The sequence below is a fragment of the Thermobia domestica genome, chromosome 4 (assembly GCF_964235325.1).
Source record: "Thermobia domestica chromosome 4, izTheDome1.hap1.1, whole genome shotgun sequence".
Lineage (NCBI taxonomy): Eukaryota > Metazoa > Arthropoda > Insecta > Zygentoma > Lepismatidae > Thermobia > Thermobia domestica.
This window is the reverse complement of record NC_137457.1, coordinates 173,879,900-173,906,879: the sequence shown is the minus strand read 5'-3', so window position 1 is coordinate 173,906,879 and position 26,980 is coordinate 173,879,900. Positions and strand designations below refer to the sequence as shown.

At 41.1% G+C, this 26,980-nt stretch overlaps 2 protein-coding genes across 5 annotated transcripts in view; one reads left to right on the top strand and one right to left on the bottom strand.

Moving 5' to 3' along the window:
• Positions 1-26,980, bottom strand: part of LOC145683399 (hemolymph lipopolysaccharide-binding protein-like) — a 561,992-nt gene that overhangs the window by 443,748 nt on the left and 91,264 nt on the right. The window contains exon 2 of one of the 4 annotated variants that reach the window (XM_081754732.1): positions 20,134-20,190. The exons of the other annotated variants lie outside the window; for them this stretch is intronic. The gene's annotated coding sequence lies outside the window, so the exon portion shown is untranslated. The remainder of the gene's footprint in view (positions 1-20,133; positions 20,191-26,980) is intronic. 4 annotated transcript variants of the gene reach the window in all.
• Positions 21,522-23,024, top strand: LOC145682949 (uncharacterized). The gene is made up of 2 exons (XM_081754307.1): positions 21,522-22,452; positions 22,840-23,024. Exons 1-2 carry the CDS (start codon positions 21,522-21,524, stop codon positions 23,022-23,024), a joined length of 1,116 nt encoding a protein of 371 aa, XP_081610433.1.

Sequence of the window (26,980 nt, the reverse complement as noted above, 5' to 3'; positions counted from 1 at the left end):
TGCAATAGGTTTTGGTTTGAAATTTTTAGGAAGGGGCTGCCGTTTTCCCAGCCCCCACTTGAAAACTTTTATAAATTCGTACCGAATGTGGTGCGAACGAAAATTTTTGCGGTACATTCCGGCACAAACGTAGCACAAACGATTGGCGTTTTTTGTTTCGAAATTCCAAGTTGGGAATCTGCCATTTTTCCAGCCCTCACTTTAAAACCCTTATAACTTCATACCGGAAGTGGTACAAACGAAAATTTCTGCGGTACATCCCGGCACAAACGTAGCAAAACGATTGGCATAAGTTTTGCTTTGAAATTCCAAGTTTGGAGGCTGCCGTTTCTAAAGCCCTTCACTTTAAAACCCTTATAACTTCGTACCGGAAGTGGTACAAATGATAATTTTTGCGATACATTCCGGCACAAACGTAGCAAAACGATTGGCGTAGGTTTTGTTTTGAAATTTCTAGGTGGGGGGCTGCTTTTTCCACACCCCCACTTCAAAACGCTTATAACTTCGTACCGGAGGTTGTACAAACGGAAATTTTGTGGGTACATTCCGGCACAAAAGTTTGGCATAATTTATGTTTCGAAATTCCAAGGTTGAAGTCTTCCGTTTCTCCAGCCCCTTCACTTTAAAACCCTTATAACTTCGTACCGGAAGTAGTACAAACAAAATTTCTTGCGGTACATTCCGGCACAAAAATCGCACAAACGATTGGCATAGGTTTTGATTTGAAATTTTTAGGAGGGGTTTGCAATTTTTCCAGCCCCCACTCGAAGACCTTATAAATTCGTACCGGAAGTTGTACAAAAGAAAATTTTTTCCTTACATTCCGGCACAAACGTAGCACAAACCACTGCCATAGGTTTTGTTCCGAAATTCCAAGTTTGGATTCTGAAGTTTCTCCAGCCCCCACTTCAGAACCCTTATAAATTCTTACCGGAAGTGGTACAAACGAAAATTTTTGCGGTACGTTCCGGCACAGGCGTAGCACAAACGATTGGGATAGGTTTTGTTTTGAAATTCCTAGTTGGGGGGCTGCCGGTTTCCTCAGCCCCCCACTTTGAAACACTTATAACTTCGTACCGAAAGTGGCACAAACAAAAATTTTTACTGTGCATTCGGGCACAGACATAGCACAAACAATTGGCATAGGTTTTGCTTTGAAATTTTTAGGATCGGGTCTGCCGATTTTCCAGCCCCCACTTCAAACCCTTATAAATTCGTACAGGAAGTGGTACAAAAGAATTTTTTTGCGGTACAATCCGGCATAAACGTAGCACAACCTATTGCCATAGGTTTTTTTAAATTCCTAGGTGGTGGCTGCCGTTTCCCTAGCTCCCACATCAAACCCCTTATAACTTCGTACCGTAAGTCGTACAAAAGAAAACTTTTGCGGTACATTAGGGCACAAACGTAGCACAAACGATTGCCATAGGCTTTGTTTCGAAATTCCAAGTTTGGAGGCTGCCGTTTCTACAGCCCCCTCACTTTGAAACCCTTATAACTTCGTACCGGTAGTAGTATAAACGAAAATTTCTGCGGTACATTCCGGCACAAACGTAGCACAAACAATTGCCATAAGTTTTTTTCGTAATTCGAAGTTTGGAGGCTGCCGTTTCTCAGGCCCCCACTTTAAAACCCATATAACTTCGTACCGCAAGTGGTACAAACGAAAATTTTTGCGGTACATTCCGGCACAAACTTAGCACAAACGACTGCCATAGGTTTTGTTTGGAAATTCCAAGATTGGAGGCTGCCGTTTAGCCAGCTCCCCACTTTAAAACCCTTATAACTTAGTACCGGAAGTGGAACAAACAAGTTTTTTTACGTTACATTCCGGCACAAACCTAGCAGAAACATTTGGGATAGGTTTAGCTATGAAATTTTTAGAATCGGGGCTGCCGTTTCCTCAGCCCCCCACTTCAAACCCTTATAAAATAGAATCGCAAGTGGTATAAAAAAATTTTGCGGGACATTCCGGCACAAATCTAGCAGAAACGATTGGCATAGGTTTTGCTTTGAAATTTATAGGAAGGGGCTGCCGTTTTCCCAGCCCCCACTTCAAAACCTTATAAATTCGTACCGAAAGTGGTACAAAAGAAATTTTTTTCGGTACATTCCAGCACAAACGTAGCACAAACTATTGGCATAGGTTTTTTTTTGAATTTCCTAAGTGGGGTGTTGCCGTTTCCAAAGCTCCCACAACAAAACCCTTATAACTTCGTACCGCAAGTGGTACAAAAGAAAATTTTGGCGGTACATTCCGCCACAAAGTTAGCAGAAACGATTGGCATAGGTTTTGCTTTAAAATTTTTAGGAGGGGGCTACCGTTTATCCAGCCCCCACTTCAAAACCTTATAAATTCGTACCGGAAGTGGTATAAAAGAAAATTTTTGCGGTGCATTCCGGCACAAATGTAGCACAAAGTATTGGCATGTTTTTTTTGAAATTCCTAAGTGGGGGGCTGCCGTTTCCATAGCTCGCACATCAAAACAATTATAACTTCGTACCCTAAGTGGTAAAGCGAAACTTTTTCCGGTACATTCCCGTAAAAACGTAGCACAAACGATTTCCACAGGTTTTGTTTCGAAATTCCACGTTTATACGCTGCCGTTTATCCAGCCCCCTGCTTTAAAACCCTTACAACTTCGTACTGGAAGTGGCACAAACGAAAATTTTACGGTATATTCCGGCACAAACATAGCAAAAACGATTGGCATAGATTTAGTTTTGAAATTCTTAGGTGGTGGGTGCCGTTTCCCCAGCCTCTCTCTCTAAAACCCTTGTAACTTCGTACCGGAAATAGTACAAACAAAAATTTTGGTGGTACATTCCGGAACAAACGTAGCAGAGACGATTGGCATAGGTTTTGCTTTGAAATTTTTAGGATGGGGCTGCCGTTTTATAGCCCCCACTTCAAAATCTTATATATTCGTACCGGAAGTGGTACAAAAGAAAAATTTTGCGGTACACTCGGGCACAAAGGTAAAACAAATTATTGGCGTAGGTTTTGTTTATCAATTCCAAGGTTGGAGGCTTCGGTTTCTCCAGGCCCCCATTTAAAACCGTTATAACTTCGTACCGGAAGTGGTACAAAGGAAAATTTTTGCGGTACATTCCGGCACAAACGTAGCACAAACGATTGGCATAGGTTTTTCTTTGAAATTCCAAGTTTGGAGGCTGCTGTTTCTCCAGCCCCTCACTTCAAAACCCTTACAACTTCGTACCGGAATTTGTACAAATGATAATTTTTGCGATACATTCCGGCACAAACGAAGCAAAACGATTGCCATAGGCTTTGTTTTGAAATTTTTAGGTGAGGGGCTGCTGTTTCCACAGCCCCCCACTTTAAAATTATTACAACTTCGTACCGGAAGTGGTACAAACGAACATTTTTGTAGTATATTCCGGCACAAACGTAGGAAAAACGATTGGCATAGATTTAGTTTTGAAATTCTTAGGTTCAGGGTGCCGTTTCCTCAGCCCCTCACTTGAAAACCCTTATGACTTCCTACCGGAAATAGTACAAACGAAAATTTTGGCGGTACATTCCGTCACAAGCGATTGGCATAATTTCTGTTTCGAAATTCCAAGGTCGGAGGCTTCGGTTTCTCCAGCCCTCCCACTTTAAAATCCTTATAACTTCGTACCGGTAGTGGTACAAACGAAATTTTTTGCGTTACATTCCGGCACAAACGTAGCACAAACGATTGGCATAGGTTTTGCTTTGAAATTTTTAGGAGGGGGCTGCCTTTTCCCCAGCCCCCACTTCAAAATCCTTATAAATTCGTACCGGAAGGAATACAAAAGAAAATTTTTGTGGTTCATTCCGGCACAAACGATTGGCATAGATTTTGTTTTGAAAATCCGAGGTTGGAGGCTTCCGTTTCCCCAGACCCCACTTTAAAACCCTTATAATTTCGTAACGGAAGTGGTACAAAAGAAAGTTTGCGGTACACTCCGGCACAAACGTAGCCCAAACTATTGGCGTAGGTTTTGTTTCTCAATTCCAAGGTTGGATGCTTCGGTTTCTCCAGCCCCCATTTTAAAACCCTTATAACTTCGTACCGGAAGTGGTACAAACGAAAATTTTTGCGGTACATTCCGGCAAAAACGTAGCAGAAACGATTTGCATAGGTTTTGCTTTGAAATTTTTAGGAGGGGGCTGACGTTTCACCAGCTCCCACATCAAAACATTTATAACTTCGTACCGTAAGTGGTACAAACGAAACTTTTTGCGGTACATTCCGGCACAAACGTAGCACAAATGATTGCGAAAGGTTTTGTTTCGAAATTCGAAATTTGGAGGCTGGCTTTTCTCAAGACCTGAACTTTAATAACCATATAAATTCGTATCGGAAGTGGGACAAACGAAACTTTTTGCGGTACATTCCGGCACAAACGTAGCACAAACGATTGGCATAGGTTTTGCTTTGAAAATTTTAGGAAGGGTTCTGCCGTTTCTTCAGTTTCCCACCTCAAAACTCTTATAAAATCGTACCGGAAGTGGTACAAAAGAAAACTTTTGCGGTACATTCCGGCACAAACGTAGCACTAACGATTGGCATAGGGTTTGGTTTGAAATTTTTAGGAAGGGGCTGGCGTTTTCCCAGCCCCGCACTTCAAAACCCTTATAAATTCGTACCGGAAGTTGTACAAAAAAAAATTGCGGTACATTCCGGCACAAAAGTAGCACAGATTATTGGCATAGTTTTTTTTTAAATTCCTAGGTTGTGGGGCTGCCGTTTGCTCAGCCTCCCACTTTAAAAGCCTTATACCTTCGTACAGGAAGTGGTACAAACAAAAATTTTTACGGCACGTTCCGGCACAAACGTAGCGCAAACGATTGGCATAGGTTTTGGTTTGAAATTTTTAGGAAGGGGGCTGTCGTTTTACCAGCCCCCCACTTGAAAACCCTTATAAATTCGTACCGGAAATGGTACAAAAACATTTTTGCGGTACATTTCGGCACAAAAGTAGCAAAAACAATTGGCATAGATTTAGTTTTGTAATTCTTAGGTGAGGGGTGCCGCCTCCACAGCCCTCACTTTAAAACCCTTATAGTTTCGTACCGGAAATATTACAAACAAAAATTTTGGCGGTACATTCCGTCACAAAAGATTGGCATAGTTTTTGTTTCAAAATTCCAAGGTTGGAGGCTTCCGTTTCTCCAGCCCCCCACTTTAATACCCTTATAATTTCGTACCGGAAGTGGTACAAACGAATTTTTTTGCGGTACATTCCGGCACAAACGTAGCAGAAACGATTGGCATAGGTTTTGCTTTGAAAATTTTAGGAGGGGGCTGCCGTTTTTCTAACCCTTACTTCAAAATCTTATATATTTGTACCGGAAGTGGTACAAAAGAAAAAAATTTCGGTACACTCCAGCACAAACGTAGCCCAAACTATTGGCGTAGGTTTTGTTTCTCAATTCCAAGGTTGGAGGCTTCGGTTTCTCCAGCCCCCATTTAAAAACCTTATAACTTCGCGCCGGAAGTGGTACAAAGGAAAATTTTTGCTGTACATTCCGGCACAAACGTAGCACAAACGATTGGCATAAGTTTTGATTTGGAATTCCAAGTTTGGAGGCTGCTGTTTCTCCAGCTTCTCACTTCAAAACCCTTACAACTTCGTATCGGAAGTTGTACAAATGATAATTTTTGCGACACATTCCGGCACAAACGTAGCAAAACGATTGGCATCGGCTTTGTTTTAAATTTTTAGGTTTGGGGCTGCTGTTTCCATAGCCCCCACTTTAAAATTATTACAACTTCGTACCGGAAGTGGTACAAACGAAAATTTTTGCGGTATATTCCGGCACAAACGTAGCAAAAACGATTGGCATAGATTTACTTTTGAAATTCTTAGGTTGAGGGTGCCGTTTCCTCAGCCACTCACTTGAAAACCCTTATGACTTCGTACCGGAAGTAATACAAACGAAAATTTCTGCGGTACATTCCGGCACAAACGATTGGCATAATTTCTGTTTCGAAATTCCAAGTTCGGAGGTTTCGGTTTCTCCAGCCCTCCCACTTTAAAATCCTTATAACTTCGTACAGGTAGTGGTATAAACGAAATTTTTTGTGGTACGTTCCGGGACAAACGCAGCACAAACGATTGGCATAGGTTTTGCTTTGAGATTTTAGGAGGGGCTGCCTTTTCCCCAGCCCCCACTTCAAAATCCTTTTAAATTCGTAACGGAAGGGGTACAACAGAAAATTTTTTTGGTTCATTCCGGCACAAACGTAGCACTAACGATTTGTATAGTTTTTGGTTTGAAATTTGTAGGAAGGGGGCTGCCGTTTTCCCAGCCCCCCACATGAAAACCCTTATAAATTCGTACCGGAAGTGGTACAAAAGAAAATTTTTCCGGTACATTCCGGCACAACCTAGCACAAGCGACTGTCATAGGTTTTGCTTTGAAATTATTAGGAGGGGGCTGCCGTTTTTCCAGCCCCCACTTCAAAACGTTATAAATTCGAATCAAAAGTGGAACAAAAGAAAACTTTTGCTGTACATTCCGGCACAAACCTAGCACAAACTATTGGCATAGGTTTTTTTTGAAATTCCTAAGTGTTGGGCTGCCGTTTCCCCAGCTCCCACATCAAAACCCTTATAACTTCGTACCGTAAGTGGTACAAACGAAAATTTTTGCGATACATTCCGGCACAAACATAGTACAAACGATTGCAATAGGTTTTGTTTCGAAATTCCAAGTTTGGACGCTGCCGTTTCTCCAGCCTTCCACATTAAAACCCTTATAACTTCGTACCGCAAGTGGTACAAACGAAAATTTTTGCGGTACATTCCGGCACAAACTTAGCACAAACGACTGCCATAGGTTTTGTTTGGAAATTCCAAGATTGGAGGCTGCCGTTTAGCCAGCTCCCCACTTTAAAACCCTTATAACTTAGTACCGGAAGTGGAACAAACAAGTTTTTTTACGTTACATTCCGGCACAAACCTAGCAGAAACATTTGGGATAGGTTTAGCTATGAAATTTTTAGAATCGGGGCTGCCGTTTCCTCAGCCCCCCACTTCAAACCCTTATAAAATAGAATCGCAAGTGGTATAAAAAAATTTTGCGGGACATTCCGGCACAAATCTAGCAGAAACGATTGGCATAGGTTTTGCTTTGAAATTTATAGGAAGGGGCTGCCGTTTTCCCAGCCCCCACTTCAAAACCTTATAAATTCGTACCGAAAGTGGTACAAAAGAAATTTTTTTCGGTACATTCCAGCACAAACGTAGCACAAACTATTGGCATAGGTTTTTTTTGAATTTCCTAAGTGGGGTGTTGCCGTTTTCAAAGCTCCCACAACAAAACCCTTATAACTTCGTACCGCAAGTGGTACAAAAGAAAATTTTGGCGGTACATTCCGCCACAAAGTTAGCAGAAACGATTGGCATAGGTTTTGCTTTAAAATTTTTAGGAGGGGGCTACCGTTTATCCAGCCCCCACTTCAAAACCTTATAAATTCGTACCGGAAGTGGTACAAAAGAAAATTTTTGCGGTGCATTCCGGCACAAATGTAGCACAAAGTATTGGCATGTTTTTTTTGAAATTCCTAAGTGGGGGGCTGCCGTTTCCATAGCTCGCACATCAAAACAATTATAACTTCGTACCCTAAGTGGTAAAGCGAAACTTTTTCCGGTACATTCCCGTAAAAACGTAGCACAAACGATTTCCACAGGTTTTGTTTCGAAATTCCACGTTTATACGCTGCCGTTTATCCAGCCCCCTGCTTTAAAACCCTTACAACTTCGTACTGGAAGTGGCACAAACGAAAATTTTACGGTATATTCCGGCACAAACATAGCAAAAACGATTGGCATAGATTTAGTTTTGAAATTCTTAGGTGGTGGGTGCCGTTTCCCCAGCCTCTCTCTTTAAAACCCTTGTAACTTCGTACCGGAAATAGTACAAACAAAAATTTTGGTGGTACATTCCGGAACAAACGTAGCAGAGACGATTGGCATAGGTTTTGCTTTGAAATTTTTAGGATGGGGCTGCCGTTTTATAGCCCCCACTTCAAAATCTTATATATTCGTACCGGAAGTGGTACAAAAGAAAAATTTTGCGGTACACTCGGGCACAAAGGTAAAACAAATTATTGGCGTAGGTTTTGTTTATCAATTCCAAGGTTGGAGGCTTCGGTTTCTCCAGGCCCCCATTTAAAACCCTTATAACTTCGTACCGGAAGTGGTACAAAGGAAAATTTTTGCGGTACATTCCGGCACAAACGTAGCACAAACGATTGGCATAGGTTTTTCTTTGAAATTCCAAGTTTGGAGGCTGCTGTTTCTCCAGCCCCTCACTTCAAAACCCTTACAACTTCGTACCGGAATTTGTACAAATGATAATTTTTGCGATACATTCCGGCACAAACGTAGCAAAACGATTGCCGTAGGCTTTGTTTTGAAATTTTTAGGTGAGGGGCTGCTGTTTCCACAGCCCCCCACTTTAAAATTATTACAACTTCGTACCGGAAGTGGTACAAACGAACATTTTTGTAGTATATTCCGGCACAAACGTAGGAAAAACGATTGGCATAGATTTAGTTTTGAAATTCTTAGGTTCAGGGTGCCGTTTCCTCAGCCCCTCACTTGAAAACCCTTATGACTTCCTACCGGAAATAGTACAAACGAAAATTTTGGCGGTACATTCCGTCACAAGCGATTGGCATAATTTGTGTTTCGAAATTCCAAGGTCGGAGGCTTCGGTTTCTCCAGCCCTCCCACTTTAAAATCCTTATAACTTCGTACCGGTAGTGGTAGAAACGAAATTTTTTGCGGTACATTCCGGCACAAACGTAGCACAAACGATTGGCATAGGTTTTGCTTTGAAATTTTTAGGAGGGGGCTGCCTTTTCCCCAGCCCCCACTTCAAAATCCTTATAAATTCGTACCGGAAGGAATACAAAAGAAAATTTTTGTGGTTCATTCCGGCACAAACGATTGGCATAGATTTTGTTTTGAAAATCCGAGGTTGGAGGCTTCCGTTTCCCCAGACCCCACTTTAAAACCCTTATAATTTCGTAACGGAAGTGGTACAAAAGAAAGTTTGCGGTACACTCCGGCACAAACGTAGCCCAAACTATTGGCGTAGGTTTTGTTTCTCAATTCCAAGGTTGGATGCTTCGGTTTCTCCAGCCCCCATTTTAAAACCCTTATAACTTCGTACCGGAAGTGGTACAAACGAAAATTTTTGCGGTACATTCCGGCAAAAACGTAGCAGAAACGATTTGCATAGGTTTTGCTTTGAAATTTTTAGGACGGGGCTGACGTTTCACCAGCTCCCACATCAAAACATTTATAACTTCGTACCGTAAGTGGTACAAACGAAACTTCTTGCGGTACATTCCAACACAAACGTAGCACAAATGATTGCGAAAGGTTTTGTTTCGAAATTCGAAATTTGGAGGCTGGCTTTTCTCAAGCGCTGAACTTTAATAACCATATAAATTCGTATCGGAAGTGGGACAAACGAAACTTTTTGCGGTACATTCCGGCACAAACGTAGCACAAAAGGTTGGCATAGGTTTTGCTTTGAAAATTTTAGGAAGGGTTCTGCCGTTTCTTCAGTTTCCCACCTCAAAACTCTTATAAAATCGTACCGGAAGTGGTACAAAAGAAAACTTTTGCGGTACATTCCGGCACAAACGTAGCACTAACGATTGGCATAGGGTTTGGTTTGAAATTTTTAGGAAGGGGCTGGCGTTTTCCCAGCCCCGCACTTCAAAACCCTTATAAATTCGTACCGGAAGTGGTACAAAAAATAATTGCGGTACATTCCGGCACAAAAGTAGCACAGATTATTGGCATAGTTTTTTTTTTAAATTCCTAGGTTGTGGGGCTGCCGTTTGCTCAGCCTCCCACTTTAAAAGCCTTATACCTTCGTACAGGAAGTGGTACAAACAAAAATTTTTACGGCACGTTCCGGCACAAACGTAGCGCAAACGATTGGCATAGGTTTTGGTTTGAAATTTTTAGGAAGGGGGCTGTCGTTTTACCAGCCCCCACTTGAAAACCCTTATAAATTCGTACCGGAAATGGTACAAAAAAAATTTTTGCGGTACATTTCGGCACAAAAGTAGCAAAAACAATTGGCATAGATTTAGTTTTGTAATTCTTAGGTGGGGGGTGCCGCCTCCACAGCCCTCACTTTAAAACCCTTATAGTTTCGTACCGGAAATAGTACAAACAAAAATTTTGGCGGTACATTCCGTCACAAAAGATTGGCATAGTTTTTGTTTCAAAATTCCAAGGTTGGAGGCTTCCGTTTCTCCAGCCCCCCACTTTAATACCCTTATAATTTCGTACCGGAAGTGGTACAAACGAATTTTTTTGCGGTACATTCCGGCACAAACGTAGCAGAAACGATTGGCATAGGTTTTGCTTTGAAAATTTTAGGAGGGGGCTGCCGTTTTTCTAACCCTTACTTCAAAATCTTATATATTTGTACCGGAAGTGGTACAAAAGAAAAAAATTTCGGTACACTCCAGCACAAACGTAGCCCAAACTATTGGCGTAGGTTTTGTTTCTCAATTCCAAGGTTGGAGGCTTCGGTTTCTCCAGCCCCCATTTAAAAACCTTATAACTTCGCGCCGGAAGTGGTACAAAGGAAAATTTTTGCTGTACATTCCGGCACAAACGTAGCACAAACGATTGGCATAAGTTTTGATTTGGAATTCCAAGTGTGGAGGCTGCTGTTTCTCCAGCTTCTCACTTCAAAACCCTTACAACTTCGTATCGGAAGTTGTACAAATGATAATTTTTGCGACACATTCCGGCACAAACGTAGCAAAACGATTGGCATCGGCTTTGTTTTAAATTTTTAGGTTTGGGGCTGCTGTTTCCATAGCCCCCACTTTAAAATTATTACAACTTCGTACCGGAAGTGGTACAAACGAAAATTTTTGCGGTATATTCCGGCACAAACGTAGCAAAAACGATTGGCATAGATTTACTTTTGAAATTCTTAGGTTGAGGGTGCCGTTTCCTCAGCCACTCACTTGAAAACCCTTATGACTTCGTACCGGAAGTAATACAAACGAAAATTTCTGCGGTACATTCCGGCACAAACGATTGGCATAATTTCTGTTTCGAAATTCCAAGTTCGGAGGTTTCGGTTTCTCCAGCCCTCCCACTTTAAAATCCTTATAACTTCGTACAGGTAGTGGTATAAACGAAATTTTTTGTGGTACGTTCCGGGACAAACGCAGCACAAACGATTGGCATAGGTTTTGCTTTGAGATTTTAGGAGGGGCTGCCTTTTCCCCAGCCCCCACTTCAAAATCCTTTTAAATTCGTAACGGAAGGGGTACAACAGAAAATTTTTGTGGTTCATTCCGGCACAAACGTAGCACTAACGATTTGTATAGTTTTTGGTTTGAAATTTGTAGGAAGGGGGCTGCCGTTTTCCCAGCCCCCCACATGAAAACCCTTATAAATTCGTACCGGAAGTGGTACAAAAGAAAATTTTTCCGGTACATTCCGGCACAACCTAGCACAAGCGACTGTCATAGGTTTTGCTTTGAAATTATTAAAAGGGGGCTGCCGTTTTTCCAGCCCCCACTTCAAAACGTTATAAATTCGAACCAAAAGTGGAACAAAAGAAAACTTTTGCTGTACATTCCGGCACAAACCTAGCACAAACTATTGGCATAGGTTTTTTTTGAAATTCCTAAGTGTTGGGCTGCCGTTTCCCCAGCTCCCACATCAAAACCCTTATAACTTCGTACCGTAAGTGGTACAAACGAAAATTTGTGCGATACATTCCGGCACAAACATAGTACAAACGATTGCAATAGGTTTTGTTTCGAAATTCTAAGTTTGGACGCTGCCGTTTCTCCAGCCTTCCACATTAAAACCCTTATAACTTCGTACCGGAAGTGGTACAAACGAAAATTTTTGCGGTACATTCCGGCACAAACGTAGAAAGAACAATTGGCATAGAATTAGTTTTGAAATTCTTAGGTGGGGTGTGCCGTTTCCCCAGCCCCTCACTTTAAAACCCTTATAACTTCGTACCGGAAAAAGTACAAACGAAAATTTTTGCGGTACATTCCCGCACAAACGATTGGCATAGTTATTGTTTCGAAATTCCAAGGTTGGAGGCTTGTGTTTCTCCAGCACCCCACTTTAAAACCCTTATAATTTCGTACCGGAAGGGGTACAAACGAAACTTTTTGCGTTACATTCCGGCTCAAACGTAGCAGAAACGATTGTCATAGGTTTTGCTTTGAAAAATTTTCGGAGGGGGTTGCAGTTTTTCCAGCCCCCACTTCAAAACCTTATATATTCGTACTGGAAGTGGTACAAATGAAAATTTTTGCGGTACATTCCGGCACAAACTTAGCACAAACTGTTGGCATAAGTTTTGTTTCGAAATTGCAAGGTTGGGGGCTTCGGTTTCCCCAGCCCCCCACTTTAAAACCCTTATAACTTCGTACCGGAAGTGGTACAAACGAAATTTTTTGCGGTACATTCCGGTACAAACGTAGCACAAAGGACTGACATACGTTTTTTTCGAAATAACAAATTTGGAGGCTGCCGTTTCTCCAGCCCTCCTTTAAAACCATTATAACTTCGTACCGGAAGTGGTACAAACGAACATTTTTGCGGTACATTCCGTCACAAACGTAGCACAAACGATTTGCATAAGTTTTGCTTTGAAATTCCAAGTTTGGAGGCTGCCGTTTTTTCAGCCAATCATTTAAAACCCTTATAACTTCGTACCGGAAGTGGTACAAAAGAAAATTTTTGTGGTACATTCCGGCAGAAACGTAACAAAAACGAATAGCATAGATTTAGGTTTGAAGTTCTTAAGTTGGGGGTGCCGTTTACCCAGCCCCTCACTTTAAAAGCCTTATAACTTCGTACCGGAAGTAGTACAAACGAAAATTTTGGCGGTACATTCCGGCACAAACGATTGGCATAGTTTTTGTTTCGAAATTCCAAGGTTAGAGGCTTCCGTTTCTCCAGGCCCCCACTGTAAAACCTTTATAATTTCCTACCGGAAGTGGTACAAACGAAATTTTTTGCGGTTCCTTCCGGCACAAACGTAGCAGAAACGATTGGCATAGATTTTACTTTGAAATTTTTAGGAGGGGGCTGCCGCTTTTCCAGCCCCCACTTGAAAACCTTATATATTTGTAGCGGAAGTGGTACAAAAGACGATTTTTGCGGTACATTCCGGCACAAACGTAGCACAAACTATTGGCATAGGTTTTTTTTAAATTCCTGGGTGGGGGGCTGCCGTTTCCCCAGCTCCCACATCAAAACCCTTATAACTTCGTACCGTAAGTGGTACAAACGAAACTTCTTGCGGTACATTCCGGCACAAACTTAGCACAAAAATTGCCAAAGGTTTTGTATCGAAATTTCAAGTTTGGAGGCTGCCTTTTCTCCAGCCCCCAACTTTAAAGCCCTTATAACTTAGTACCGGAAGTGGTACAAACGAAAATTTTTGCGGTACATTCGGGCACAAACGTAGCACAGACTATTGGCATAGGTTTTTTTAAATTCCTAGGTGGGGGGCTGCCGTTTCCCTAGCCCCCCACATCAAAACCCTTATAACTTCGTACCGGAAGTGGTACTAACAAAAATGTTTACGGCACATTCGGGCACAAACGTACCACAAACGATTGGCATAGGTTTTGCTTTGAAATTTTTAGGAAGCTTGCTGCCGTTTTCTCAGCCCCTACTTCAAAACCCTTATAAATTCTTGCCGGAAGTGGTACAAAAGAAACTTTTTGCGGTACATTCCGGCACAAACGTAGCACAGACTATTGGAATAGTTGTTTTTTTTTAATTCTTAGTTGGGGGGCTGCCGTTTCCCCAGCCCCCATATCAAAATTCTTATAACTTCGTACCGGAAGTGGTACAAAGGAAAATTTTTGCATTATATTCCGGCACAAACGTAGCACAAACAACTGGCATAGATTTTGATTCGAAATTTCACTTTAGGGTGTTTCCGTTTCTCCAGCCGCCACTTTAAAACACTTATAACTTCGTACCGGAAGTGGTAAGAACGAAATTTTTTTACGGTACATTCAGGCACAAACCTAGCACAAACGAGTGACATAAGTTTTGTTTTGAAATTCCTAGGTGAGAGGCTGCCGTGTCCCAGCCCCCCACTTAAAGCTCTTCTACTTTCGTACCGGAAGTAGTACAAACAAAACTGTTTCCGGTACATTCCGGCACAAACGTAGCACAAACGATTGTCATATTTTTTGTTTCGAAATTCCAAGTTTGGAGGCTGCCGTTTCTCCAGGGCCCCCCACTTTCAAACCCTTATAACTTCGTACCGGAAGTGGTATAAACGAAAATTTTTGCGGTACATTCCGGCACAAACGTAGCACAAACGATTGCCATATTTTTTGTTTCGAAATTTCAAGTTTGGAGGCTGCCGTTTCTCCAGCCCGCCCCCACTTTAAAACCCTTATAACTTTGTACCGGAAGTGGTACAAACGAAAGATTTTTCGGTACATTCCGGCACAAACCTGGCACAAACGATTGGCATAGTTTTTTTTTCGAAACTCCAAGGTGGGGGGCCTGGCGAAATGCACCTCCCTCATCGGACCGTCCAGCGGACCTGGAGGCAAACGTTTTTTCATCGATACGGGATAGCTTTGAAATAATGATACACGAGTATTCCGGTTTTGCCATCTGTTTCATCGTTTCAGTTTCTTGGGGGGCCAGGGAGCTTCATTGATACCATTATCCTTGTTTCTCTTAGTTTTCAGATTCTCTAATCGAAAATTCGCGATGCCGCTGCTACGATACGTTCTGGCCCCACTTCGTTTTCAATGTTATACCACCAGCAAACGAAACGCCAACAAAATATTTTTTTTACTTCCCCTCCCCCCAAAAAAGGTTAAATCTCCTATACATCTGATTTTTCATTTTTAAGTAAGACTAGAAAAAATTAATTATCCCGAAGTGGGCGCGAACCTTCAATGAAAGCTACTAGCCGCGTATTCTTCCGATGTCTCCACGAAAACAATGAAGAGAGCCTTAATTGTGAAAGGCTAATTTGTTGAGGTCTTAACTTAGTGAATGAAATAAAATTTTCTATCTGAAGCTATATTATACGTGGACCTATTATTTGACATAGAATCTGAACCAAATGAGTTCCTGCTGGAGACCAAAGCTGGGTCTCCTACTTCGAAAGCGTGTTTACTATATCCTTATCCAGAAATGAGGTTTCCGATGGGAGTTTAATTTTGACTCTAACGCAATCGGGGTTGGAATTAATATGTGCTACAACGAGAACTATGGATTCGACACCAGTATCGATAGATTTAACATTTGCAAAACTATGCAAAACTATGATAATCATACCTATTCCCGCCTTTCTAGCTCAGACCACAGTGGCACACTGATGTTTAGATCTGGTGATTGTGGGACCTAGGGAAGGTGTGATAGTTCCTGGTCATGTTCCTCAAACCATAATTTCATCGTCTTTGCAACGTGACAGGGTCTCGAATGATCTTTGGAGATGCCATCACTATCAGGGGACAGTATTTGGGCCATGGATAGAACCTGCTCCACAAAAATGGTCTCATGCTTTAAAGTTGGGAGCAGACATTCTGTATCATAGGCTTGCGAAGGTGATCTCCATACGTAAACATGACTGGTTTTTGAAAACAAGGTGAAGGTCGATTCATCGGACCACATTACGTGTTTCCACTGCTCATGAATCCACACCTTGTAGTCCTTGCATTTACCCTCCTCGCATATACTGTTGTGACCAGGGGTTTGGCGATAGCGGCTCTCCAATGAATTTTCATTTTATGAAGTTCCCATTGCATTGTTTTCGATGAAAGCGGGTTCTGTAGGCCGGAATTGAGTTCAGACGTAATTTTCATTGCAGTGGTCTTCTTTTTACCCCCTACAAACAGTTCAATGCCCTCCGGTCCCTGTCTAATACTATTGTTTTTCGTCAAAAATTGTGCTTTGCAGACGTCCTTTGCTCATATATTGTGTATGCTCTTTTGACATTGAACACAATGCCTTTCAGTATCCCCACAATGTTCGCCACAGTTACCACTGAAGCTCCAACCAGACGGGCACAACCGATCATGCCTCTTTGGAAGTCTGTCAGGTCGCCCATTTTACCGCAACACTTTGACACCACGACACTCACATGTGAACTGGTTACTGCTGATGGAAGAGCAAGGTCCACATGACACGTTGAAACCAAAAAATTATCGTCAACCACAACACGTGTTGTACAGTGGAGGGCCAAATTAACGTGTCCTGTACGAAGTGTTTTTATATTTTTTGTCAACTCCCTTTATATATATACCCCAACTGCCAACAGTTTACACCACCAGTATTGTTTTAGACTGTAACTACTTCGTTTAAAAAAAGTTGAGGCATGCTAGAATTATGATGGAACACACACATACGCGCATATATATATATATATCGGAGGCCAAGGGAAAAACATCACCACTTCCATATACAAAGAACATGCCTAGCTTGAACTGAAATCCAATTTAGAAAATTCTATTCTGCCTACTTTCTAAAGTATAAATATGTCTCTTTGACATGACTTGGTGTTCGTAGATTTCTGGTTACATGGTTTGGCGATTCGCGAGTTTTGTTACTGGAAGCAAGATTCGAGTTTGTATAGTTTGTGTTTATACCTGTATACTTTCTTTGCCTCTCAAGAACGTAAATCATTTGCTGGAGTGAGAATATTAAGACAGATATTCTCATTAACTCTTTGTGAAAAACAGCTGCAGACAAATACACTACACATTTTGTTTATTTGTTATTACACGATTTTTCTAATTTGTATTTAATATTCTCATATAATATACCGACATTGTGTCAACACCTCCCACATTTCTGATGTCATATTTTAGAAATAATAACTGCTTATGCCCTGAAATGATTATATATCCACTACTTATTTATTTTATTTTAATTATTTTATATGTCTTCATACACTGAGGAAAGTAGAATTTTCTGTGAAAAATCACTCATACGGCAATCGTATTCACGACTTTAAGATTTGAAATATCGTTTGCCACTGAGCTAGCAGGACGACTAAGGTCCTTCTAAACATATATACAGTGTTGCCAGACCAGCCAGTTGGAAAAGCAGGAGATTCGAAGACAAAAACAGGAGAAATCAGTAGACAAATATAGTGTTGGCGTTTGAATGTAAATCCGAGGGGAGGCAATAAAATTTGCCATTATTAACGGGGCAGTAGTCAAAACAAGCAGTCCAGAATTCATTTCCGATGAACTACGTTGAGCAAATGAAGGGAAAAGTCCCGATTTATATTAATATTATTTGATACACACATGTACTTACCGAGCGAAGTAGCTCAAGTGGTAGAGCGTTGGCTTCGCATTCGGGAGGTCGTGGGTTCGAATCCCGCTGCCGACCATCCTGACTGAGGTTTTCCAGGGCTCCTTCAGTCCTACCAGGCAAATGCCGGATGGTACCTAATAAAACAGGCCCTGGCCGATACCTTCCCAAATCCTTTCCATTCTTATTGTTGTTGTTGGATATCCAGTGTAAAATGGCCTCTGAGCTGTATCTGGTGATTGTTAAATAAATAAATAAATAAATGTATCACCGTAAACCGTAGTGAAAGAGCAAAGTGGAGTGGGAAAATGTCTTTTCATGCACGTAGCGATAACGTAACTGTGTTGTGCAGTCACACGTGATCGTGACGTAAGACGATTTCTTGCTGATGATCGTGGAGAAACGATCTAAGCCACTCTTCCAACCAAAGTCCCAATCTAAACAACACTTACTTGTAAATCTTCCAGAAAGTCATAAAACGCTAACCATAATGTATATAGAAGATGACGTACAGTTGTATTCTTTGGATTCATATTATATACAGTAAAACTCTATAACTATGTGCTCTACAGAGCTTTGTGTATTATAGCAGAGAAATTACGTCTTTTTATGTGAGGAAACATTGAAAATTCAATATTAATAATAATATATTTCTTTAACTTCTCGAAGTAAGGAAAAAGCAGGAGATTGTTCACTTTTCATTTTCTTTCGTAGTAGATCAGTAGAACGTAGAAAAAGCAGGAGATCTCCTGCAAAATCAGTAGATCTGGCAACACTGCATATATAGCTAACTGAAATTACAAACAATGACATTCTTATCAGATTGCAAATTCTGTGATGTTCTTTCTCCTTCATCTTTTTAACTTTAATATCGATGCAAGAACTTTGTTCTCTGTGTTTACCTTCATTGGAGAGGTGCCTTTACATAATTAAATATTCTTTTACGTATATAGAGCTAAATGACAAAACAAACATATATAGACATCAATACATGATGTCGAAATATTGTATCATTAAGTGTTTCGCTCAATGTTACTTTTTTTTACACTTGGTAACAAGTCTTATTATAATTATTAAAACGGAAACACATCTGCACAATTCCGGATGGGAAAGGCTGGTTTGGAATTTCGAACCTGCTTTCTTTTTTCCGATACTAAAAGTTGTACTTGGAAAATTTTGCCTGTAAACTGTAATAAAGACTGCATTCATTCTTTATGGAGCAACATGTAATTTTGTACATGTGTTGTTCTTCTGTACCTGGTACATCTTCGAGTGTTTCGTCACCGTTCTTAACCTTCTTAAATCAAATTTGCAATATCCGCGTCATATCTTACGTAACTGAACTGCCACAGACAGGTAATATGCTAGATATACAAACAACAACAACTTAACTTCGCCTTATATCCATTCATATTGAACTCTCTGTATGCTTAGTAGGGCACACTACACTTAATTATACAACTGACATATCTTTTGTAATTAGTTGGTGAAATAAATATAATAAAAATAATAATATTGGATTTTTGTTTACGCTTCTCGTAGTTATGAAGACTTATAAGTCGCTGAATTGTCTTTAATTCATGCAAAATTATATATGGGTACCAAATCTTCTTCATGTCAGGAATTTGGGCATGTGTTACAAAATTTTATGGATATATAATGTTGTTTCTAACAGTTACTTGACCGCTTCTAAGTAACAAACTTAATAATGCCAATGGTCTATGGAATACCTAGGTTCAATGCCGTGTTTACAAAAGCTCTCCACTGACTTCTATCTTTAGCCAACTAGATACAGTTTCTAATTTATATTCGTATTTCTGCGAGATCCATCTTAATATTGTCCTCCCATCTTCACCTAAGTCTCCCTAATGGATATTTTCCATTTGGTATTCCAGTTAACACTTTGAAAGTTTTCGTACTTTCTTTCATCCGTGCTACGTGACCTGCCAAAAGAGTCTTCTATACTTAATGACCCTAATGTTTCTTAAACCATATAAATTGCAGTACGCGACAAAACATAACCCATTTTTTCCTCGAAGGTCAGTATCTAAGTGTTTACTTGTCCCTGCCATAAATCCTTCATTGTAACTAGATTTCGGATGCCGCTCCAACTCAGGTAGAACTGTATATAGCTCTCAGTATGGCTAACCCCATTACATTTATCATAATAGCCTCGTACAGCGTTTGTTCCGTCTGGCATCTGTAGTTTTACTGTGTGATTGAAGAACGTACAGTTCGGTAGCTAGGCTTTGCAATCAGCCCACGTCATGTGAAAATATATGAAAGCTCTTTATTCTACTTTGTACAGCTTAAAACACAAATTACTTTGATGTTTGTTATGTCGGGAAGTATGTAATTGTAATCGAATAGAGCGAATCTTCTTTAAATTGTACTCCCGATCCAAGCCTTTGCATTATGTTTTTTTCCATAAAAGACATAAAGTCAATGCTCTAAATAGATGAGGGGGAGTATGCGGGATATACTTTCTTAGATCTTCCACTTCGGGCACTGTATAAAGAAATAGCAACGCAGTTTAAAAACCGAAATCTTGCTATCTTGAATATTTTCAGTGCGTAGGTGATGCTTGTTTTATTGCGGCATTGGATAGTCACCGCCCCTCATGGACCGTAGTTCCAGGGAGTCAGTTTAATATATTTTCTAGCTAATATTCTCACTATTTTAATAAGAATTTATTATTTTATTACCAACGTCCTAGCCACACTGGAATATCACCACCCATGAGATCAGCGAAGTCAAGCAGGCCTGAGTCTGGTCAAAGGAAAGATAGGTGTGACTATTCGTACTCACCAGACGGTGTTGGCGCTGAGGCGTCCACCCAGCGTCGTGAGAACAATTGGAAGCTACCTGAAACAAAAAGTAGCGAACTGCAGTCCAGAAAGTAAGCATTAATAGCGAGGATAGCCGATCTGCTTACAACACATCACCCCATAAGAATGAATGCCATAAGTCCAGGCTTTCTAAGAGCTGTTACGCCAGGAATTTAGTTATTATTAGGCCTATTATTATTGCTATAATATTAGTAATAGCCTTAATAAAGATACTGTCTTTTTGTCTGCTCTGCTCGTAAGTACATTATTTCTAACTTTATGATATAGTTAGACAAGCCAATAATTGATCAGTTTCTTTCTAATGTGATTCGTCACGTTACTAGACGTTAAAAACTGGACAAGCCACAAATCAGGATACTACACACAGGAAATTATTAATGATAGCTTTAGTATCTATTGAAGCTTTCCTGGCGACGTATTGTGAACAGGTCTTCTCGGGCTAGCAGCCAGGTGAATACTGTTATATCTTGCGACGTTTCGAGGGCTGACATCGTCCTCATCTCCAAGGCGAATATGATGGTGCAATGGAGTGTATGGAATATATATACTCATGTACGTATGATTGGACTCTTCTGATTGGTGGTTGAAATGGCGGCTTCTGATTGGTGCTTGAAATGGCGGGATATGATTGGTGTTCATGTTTTACTCAGTTGGAATCCTCTGTCTCTGTTAAGGTTCGTTTTTTCTTGTATGATTGCAACGGCTTCTTTTATCCTCCTGTCCCAAATTCTTGAGCATTTTGCTATTATTTCGGCATCTGGGAACAAAATCTTATGTTGCTGTTTGATGCTATGTTCAGCCAGTCCGGATTTTTCTGGTTGGTTTAGTCTGATATAGCTGTTGTGTTCTTTGCTTCTGGCTTCAATGGTTCGTCCTGTTTGTCCAATATATGACTTACCACATTCACATGGAATGCGGTAAACTCCAGGAGTTCGGAGGCCCAGGTCGTCTTTGGTTGAACGTAATAAGTTTTTTATTTTTGCTGGAGGCTTGTGTATTGTCCTGATGTTGTACCTGGCAAATAGTCTGCTGAGCTGTCCAGAAGTGTTCTCGGTGTATGGGAGGCAGATTGTGTTCTTCCGTTCTTCATTCACAGTTTCTTCTGTACTTTTGTCCTTGTTGTCAGTGTCCTTCGTTCTGGTCCTTTTCAGGGCCATATTTATATCTCGTGACTAGCTCATTATATGCTGGATCTCGAAGTAACTGTGAAATCTTCTCTTGATAGACATCTGTATGAAGCACTACAGTGATGTTTCCTTTGTCAGCTGGTAGAATAGTGATACTTGCGTGGGCAAGTGTGAACACCATTTGAAAAACTCAACAGAGTTTGTAAAAAGCCTGAAGACGATGAAGATCTCTTCCAAAGATCTTATGGTTAGTTTCGACGTGGTATCATTGTTTACCAGAGTTCCGGTCAAGGATACATTACTGCTTCTTGGGAAACACTTCCGGCCTGAGATATTGGATCTCTTTCAACATGTTCTCACTTCAACCTTCTTCCTATACCGTGGTCAGTACTATGAGCAAACAGACGGCGTCGCCATGGGTTCTCCACTCTCACCTGCAGTAGCCAATTTTTATAAGGAACACTTTGAACATGAAGCACTGAAGAAAGCGCCGCTTGCACCCACACATTTCTATAGATATGTTGATGACACCTTCACCACCTGGCCACATGGACGCAACTCCTTACAAGAATTCCTGCAGCACCTCAATAACCAGCATCCAAATATTAAATTCACAATGGAAGTTGAACAAGAGGGACATCTACCGTTTCTTGACATCATGATATACAGAAGACCGGATGGCAGCCTAGGCCACAGGGTATACAGGAAACCAACACATACAGATTTATATCTTAACCGAAACAGTTTCCATCACAAAGCTCAACGGCTTGGAGTTCTCAACACTTTAGCACATAGAGCATTTTCCATCTCCGACAAGGATTGTTTAATAGAGGAGCTTAATCACCTTCGCAGCGCCATGCTACAGAATGGATACTCAATGCGAGATATAAATATGGCCCAGAAGAGGACCAGAACGAAGGACACTGACAACAAGGACAAAAGTACAGAAGAAACTGTGAATGAAGAACGGAAGAACACAATCTGCCTCCCATACATCGGGAACACTTCTGGACAGCTCAGCAGACTCTTTGCCAAGTATAACATCAGAACAATACACAAGCCTCCAGCAAAAATAAAAAACTTAATACGTTCAACCAAAGACGACCTGGGTCTCCGAACTCCTGGAGTTTACCGCATTCCATGTGAATGTGGTAAGTCATATATTGAACAAACAGGACGAACCATTCAAGCCAGATGCAAAGAACACAACAGTTACATCAGACTAAACCAACCAGAAAAATCCGGACTGGCTGAACATAGCATCAAACAGCAACATAAGATTTTGTTCACAGATGCCGAAGTAATAGCAAAATGCTCAAGAGTTTGGGACAGGAAGATAAAAGAAGTCGTTGCAATCATACAAGAAAAAACGAACCTTAACGGGACACAGGATTCCAACTGAGTAAAACATGGACACCAATCATATCCCGCCATTTCAAGCACCAATCAGAAGCCGCCATTTCAACCACCAATCAGAAGAGTCCAATCATACATACATGAGTATATATATTCCATACACTCCATTGAGCCATCTGCAGGCAGAGAGATCGAGTGCGAGAGAGAGTGTGATAGTATTTATCCGGCAGAGAAGACTTCAGCGGCAGAAAAGATTTCAGCGGCAGTGAAAATCATATCGGCTGATGAAGCATCAAATGAAGAATTAAGACAGAATGACACGCCAGTAAACCTTGCGGTGTTAACTGAGGTGCTGTCACAATCATAAGAGAGCTTGCAACCAGTCTTTTGAGATAGGTTAGCATCAAAACTAGAGAGAAATAAAAAACTAAACACGTCACGTTACACACACGAGCATAACCGGGAGAAATAGTATTGCATTACGTCGGTCTGTCCCCCTATTGTGGACCAAGATTCGCACTGGCCATATAGGTTGAACAGGTTTTGCCGACAGTCGACAGACGTTTATTCAATACATTTCTCTTGGAGTGCTATAGAGACATAAAACACTCAAAATTAGTTACGGTCCTTTTTAGGCCCAAAACCCTGTTCCTGCAATTTGGCCCTTTTTAGAGCCCACTAACAAAGACTCGCTGCAAAATGCCAAGACAGAAGAGAATAGCCAAGAAGGAAGACCAGAAGGAAGGCCAAGTCGAAGAGATGAAGCCCAGTAGGGGAGAACGGCAACAGCCCCCACAGATAGACCAACGCCCACCAGAACCCACAGATGCACCAGAATTCGAGCTACCCCAGCTGCTGCCTGTCGTGCTACACACAGTGAACTACAAATTGGCGACTACGGAAGACGTCAGGCGACGAATAGAGACCAAGATGGATGCCTCAGCATTGGAGGTGACCCAACTCAAAAAGAGAAATTTTACCATTAATTTCCCGTCTGAAGTAGTCCGAGAGTTGTTCCTGCGTATCTTTGACGATCAAGACTTTGGCCACCACTGCTGGATCGACAACATGGAGGAGCTAAGCACCGAAGAAGAAGACCAAACTGGCCCTGTCAAGAGCCATCAAACCGCACTCACATAGGAGGAAACCACTCTGGTGAGAAACCAAGAACACACACAGAAAAACCAACCACAGGTTAAAGACCAAGAAGAGAACAGTCAGGAGGAAGTATACGGTGAAAGTCAGGCTTTCAATAAGGATTTTCCTCCATTAACACCCAGAGAAGAAAATCATGAAAATATAATCGCCACAACTAGAGTAAATAACCCCATGCAGACCCAAAATGTTGAAGATGAAGAGAATTGAGGTTTTACAGAAGTAAAGTCCAGGAACACCAGAAAGAGAGAACAACAGAAAGAGAAGAACACGGTACCAGAGGAAGTGAAGACACAGAAGAACCGGCCCTTATCAGGCCCAGTCCACAAAGAGAAAAGAAGAGCTGACACAGACGGCAGAGAGAAGAAGGCGTCCCCAATATTCACATTGTAATAAAAGGGATACCAATTGACGAACAGATAGATGATGTCAAAAACGACCTACGTAACCAGAACATAGTATTCTCCAACAATAAGAATACAAGGAGAGAAAGGACAACTCCCACTGTTACGGATGTTCACCACAAAATCAGAACATGCTCATTTTCTCATTACGCAGGGAGTACATATTAAAGGTGTTCACCATAGAGTTGGTTGAGTTGATTTTAACGTCCCGTTCAGCAGCGAGGCTATATGAGACGCGGACCTACTGATTAACGTGGAATCCGAACCACATGAGCTCCCGCCGGGAATCGAACCCGGGTCTCCCGCGTCAAAGACGCGTACGCTAACTGCTTAGCCACGGAGGAGCTCTTGTTGTGTTCACCATAGAGTTGAAGCATCAAGAGTGCAGGCCAGACCAGAACCATGCTGGAACTGCTATCAATATGGACATCGGCGCCAGAAATGCAACACACCAAGAGTCTGTTTCCGATGTGCAAAAGCACATAACCATCCATGCAGCACACCTATCAACAAGAACTTCTGTGCGACGTGTGCTACTGAGGGGCATAGAACCGGGAGTGGTAACTGCCCAAAGCGACCCCGTCAGGCAGAAGTACACCCACCCACAAGAATACTTTATCAACGGACTCAAACAAAAAACAGCAGCGACCAGAAACAACCGCAGAAGACACTACCTCAAACAAACCAGAACACAGCAATAGAACCTGAACAGAAGACAACAGACGAAGTACCAGAACATATCCAACTTTACGTTAATGAAGCCATCAAGACAGCAACAGACAAGATAATCGTGTGGGTAACCAGCATACTCACTAACACCATCAACCATGATCACACGAACAGAGCAACAAGAGCAATAATGGAAGCCATGAAGACAATAATGAACGCACACCTACAGCCCATCTCAAGCTCAAATGGACTTACATACATTCCGGACCCACAGTACATTGTACCAAAGCCAAGGAGGGAGAGAAAGAAGACGGCTGAGGGCACCAAAAACCAGGCGGCATCCGGGTGAAGGAGAAGAAGAAGATGCCATACACTGCATGCCAAAAAATAACAAAATTGTCCCACTAACCAAACTTACCCACCACACTACAGACAACTAACAATTAAATTAATTTCACACCTAGCTTTATAAAAGTTAAATTAATACAGACAGTAAATTATGCTTTTACATGGTTTTTTCCCACCCCTTCTTAGTGTGGTTTACCATGTAAATAAATTGAGCATGTGCATGACCGATAAAGGGGGTTTTCCTGGACTCCATGTGTTTCCGGGTTTTTCCTCCTACTACCCAAGCCAATGGTGAGGTGAAAAATTCTTCACGCGCTTTCCTCTCTTCTATTTTACTCTTCTTTCTTTCTCTAACACACTCTGTCCGGTAAATGTCTAAGGATAAAAACCGCGGCGCGACACCACAGACGACATGCTGCTTTAGATCTCTAACTGCATGTAGGAGGTGCACGTAGATATAGGTTGGTGCATCACTGAAGGGGGCGAGATTTCTTGCTAAGGGGCCCTCTTTATTCTCTAATTTATTTCCGTACTAGCAGCGTTCACCCCGCTTCGCTGCGGTCACCCCGGAACGCAATAAACTTTGTTACTTAGATAATTTTTACTTTTTCGCTTTCAAGTGATATGATAAAAACCATAGAAGATTGCAGTAAATCTTAACATTATATCGCCTGTCATTTATGTTAACCCGCCCCGCTTCGCTGCGGTCATCCCGGTGCTGGCATATTGTAAAAGTGTCTGTAAAAATAAGCAAATCAATTAAAAAATTTTAAACAGAAGATTCAAGCTATTTTCCGCTGTATATCGCCTGTCATTTATGTTAACCCGCCGAGTGACACGGTCATGCGGGTTGCATATAAATACGTTTATTTTTACCTATGATGAACTAATAACAAAGGATTTGTACGTTATGGACACTTGAATGGTCAATTATCTCAAGACACTGGTAATTAAAAATTAAAGTGATATGATAAAAACCATCTAGGGTCCAAATCCTAATAACCCCCCAAAAATGAAAGAAATTGGTTCAGCCGTATTAGCGTGATGAGCGGACAAAATTTTGTACGTTCTCTTTTATATATATAGATTTCCGTATTGAGCCATCATATTCGCTTGAAGATGAGGACGATGTCAGCCCTCGAAACGTCGCAAGATATAACAGTATTCAAGTGGCTGCTAGCCCGAGAAGACTTGTTAACAATGATAGCTTTATTACTCAGATATTAATCTGCATACATTAATAAATATTAGGATATAGGTACTTAATAGAATGCTTTTTAATCATTTATTTTTCTAAAGAAAAAATAAATTGTCATTATAGACAGATGGCCTGTCGATTAACAACAATAATAATAATAATAATAATAATAATAATAATAATAACAATAATAATAGATGTTTTCCCAGGACATTGAACAAAGTTATCGCGTCTTGCAAAATTTATTTGATGAAGACAAGGATCATGTTGTCATCGAGATAGATCAATCGTCCTCAGAAAGTGAGGATAAGGCAAACGAGGACATGTTTCAAACTCCTGAAGTGGCAAGTTCCAATTGTCAATTTTATCTATTTCTATGAGAAGTTTCAAAATAATATTCAATCAAGTCTCATATAATGCTTTATGTGAGGTTGATTCTAAGTTGCATGAAGAGCATATATAAGAAACAATAATAACAATAATGTTTTTTATAAAAGACTAACATTAGTGCAACATGCTAACTCTTAATAGTAAATCACGTTCATGCTC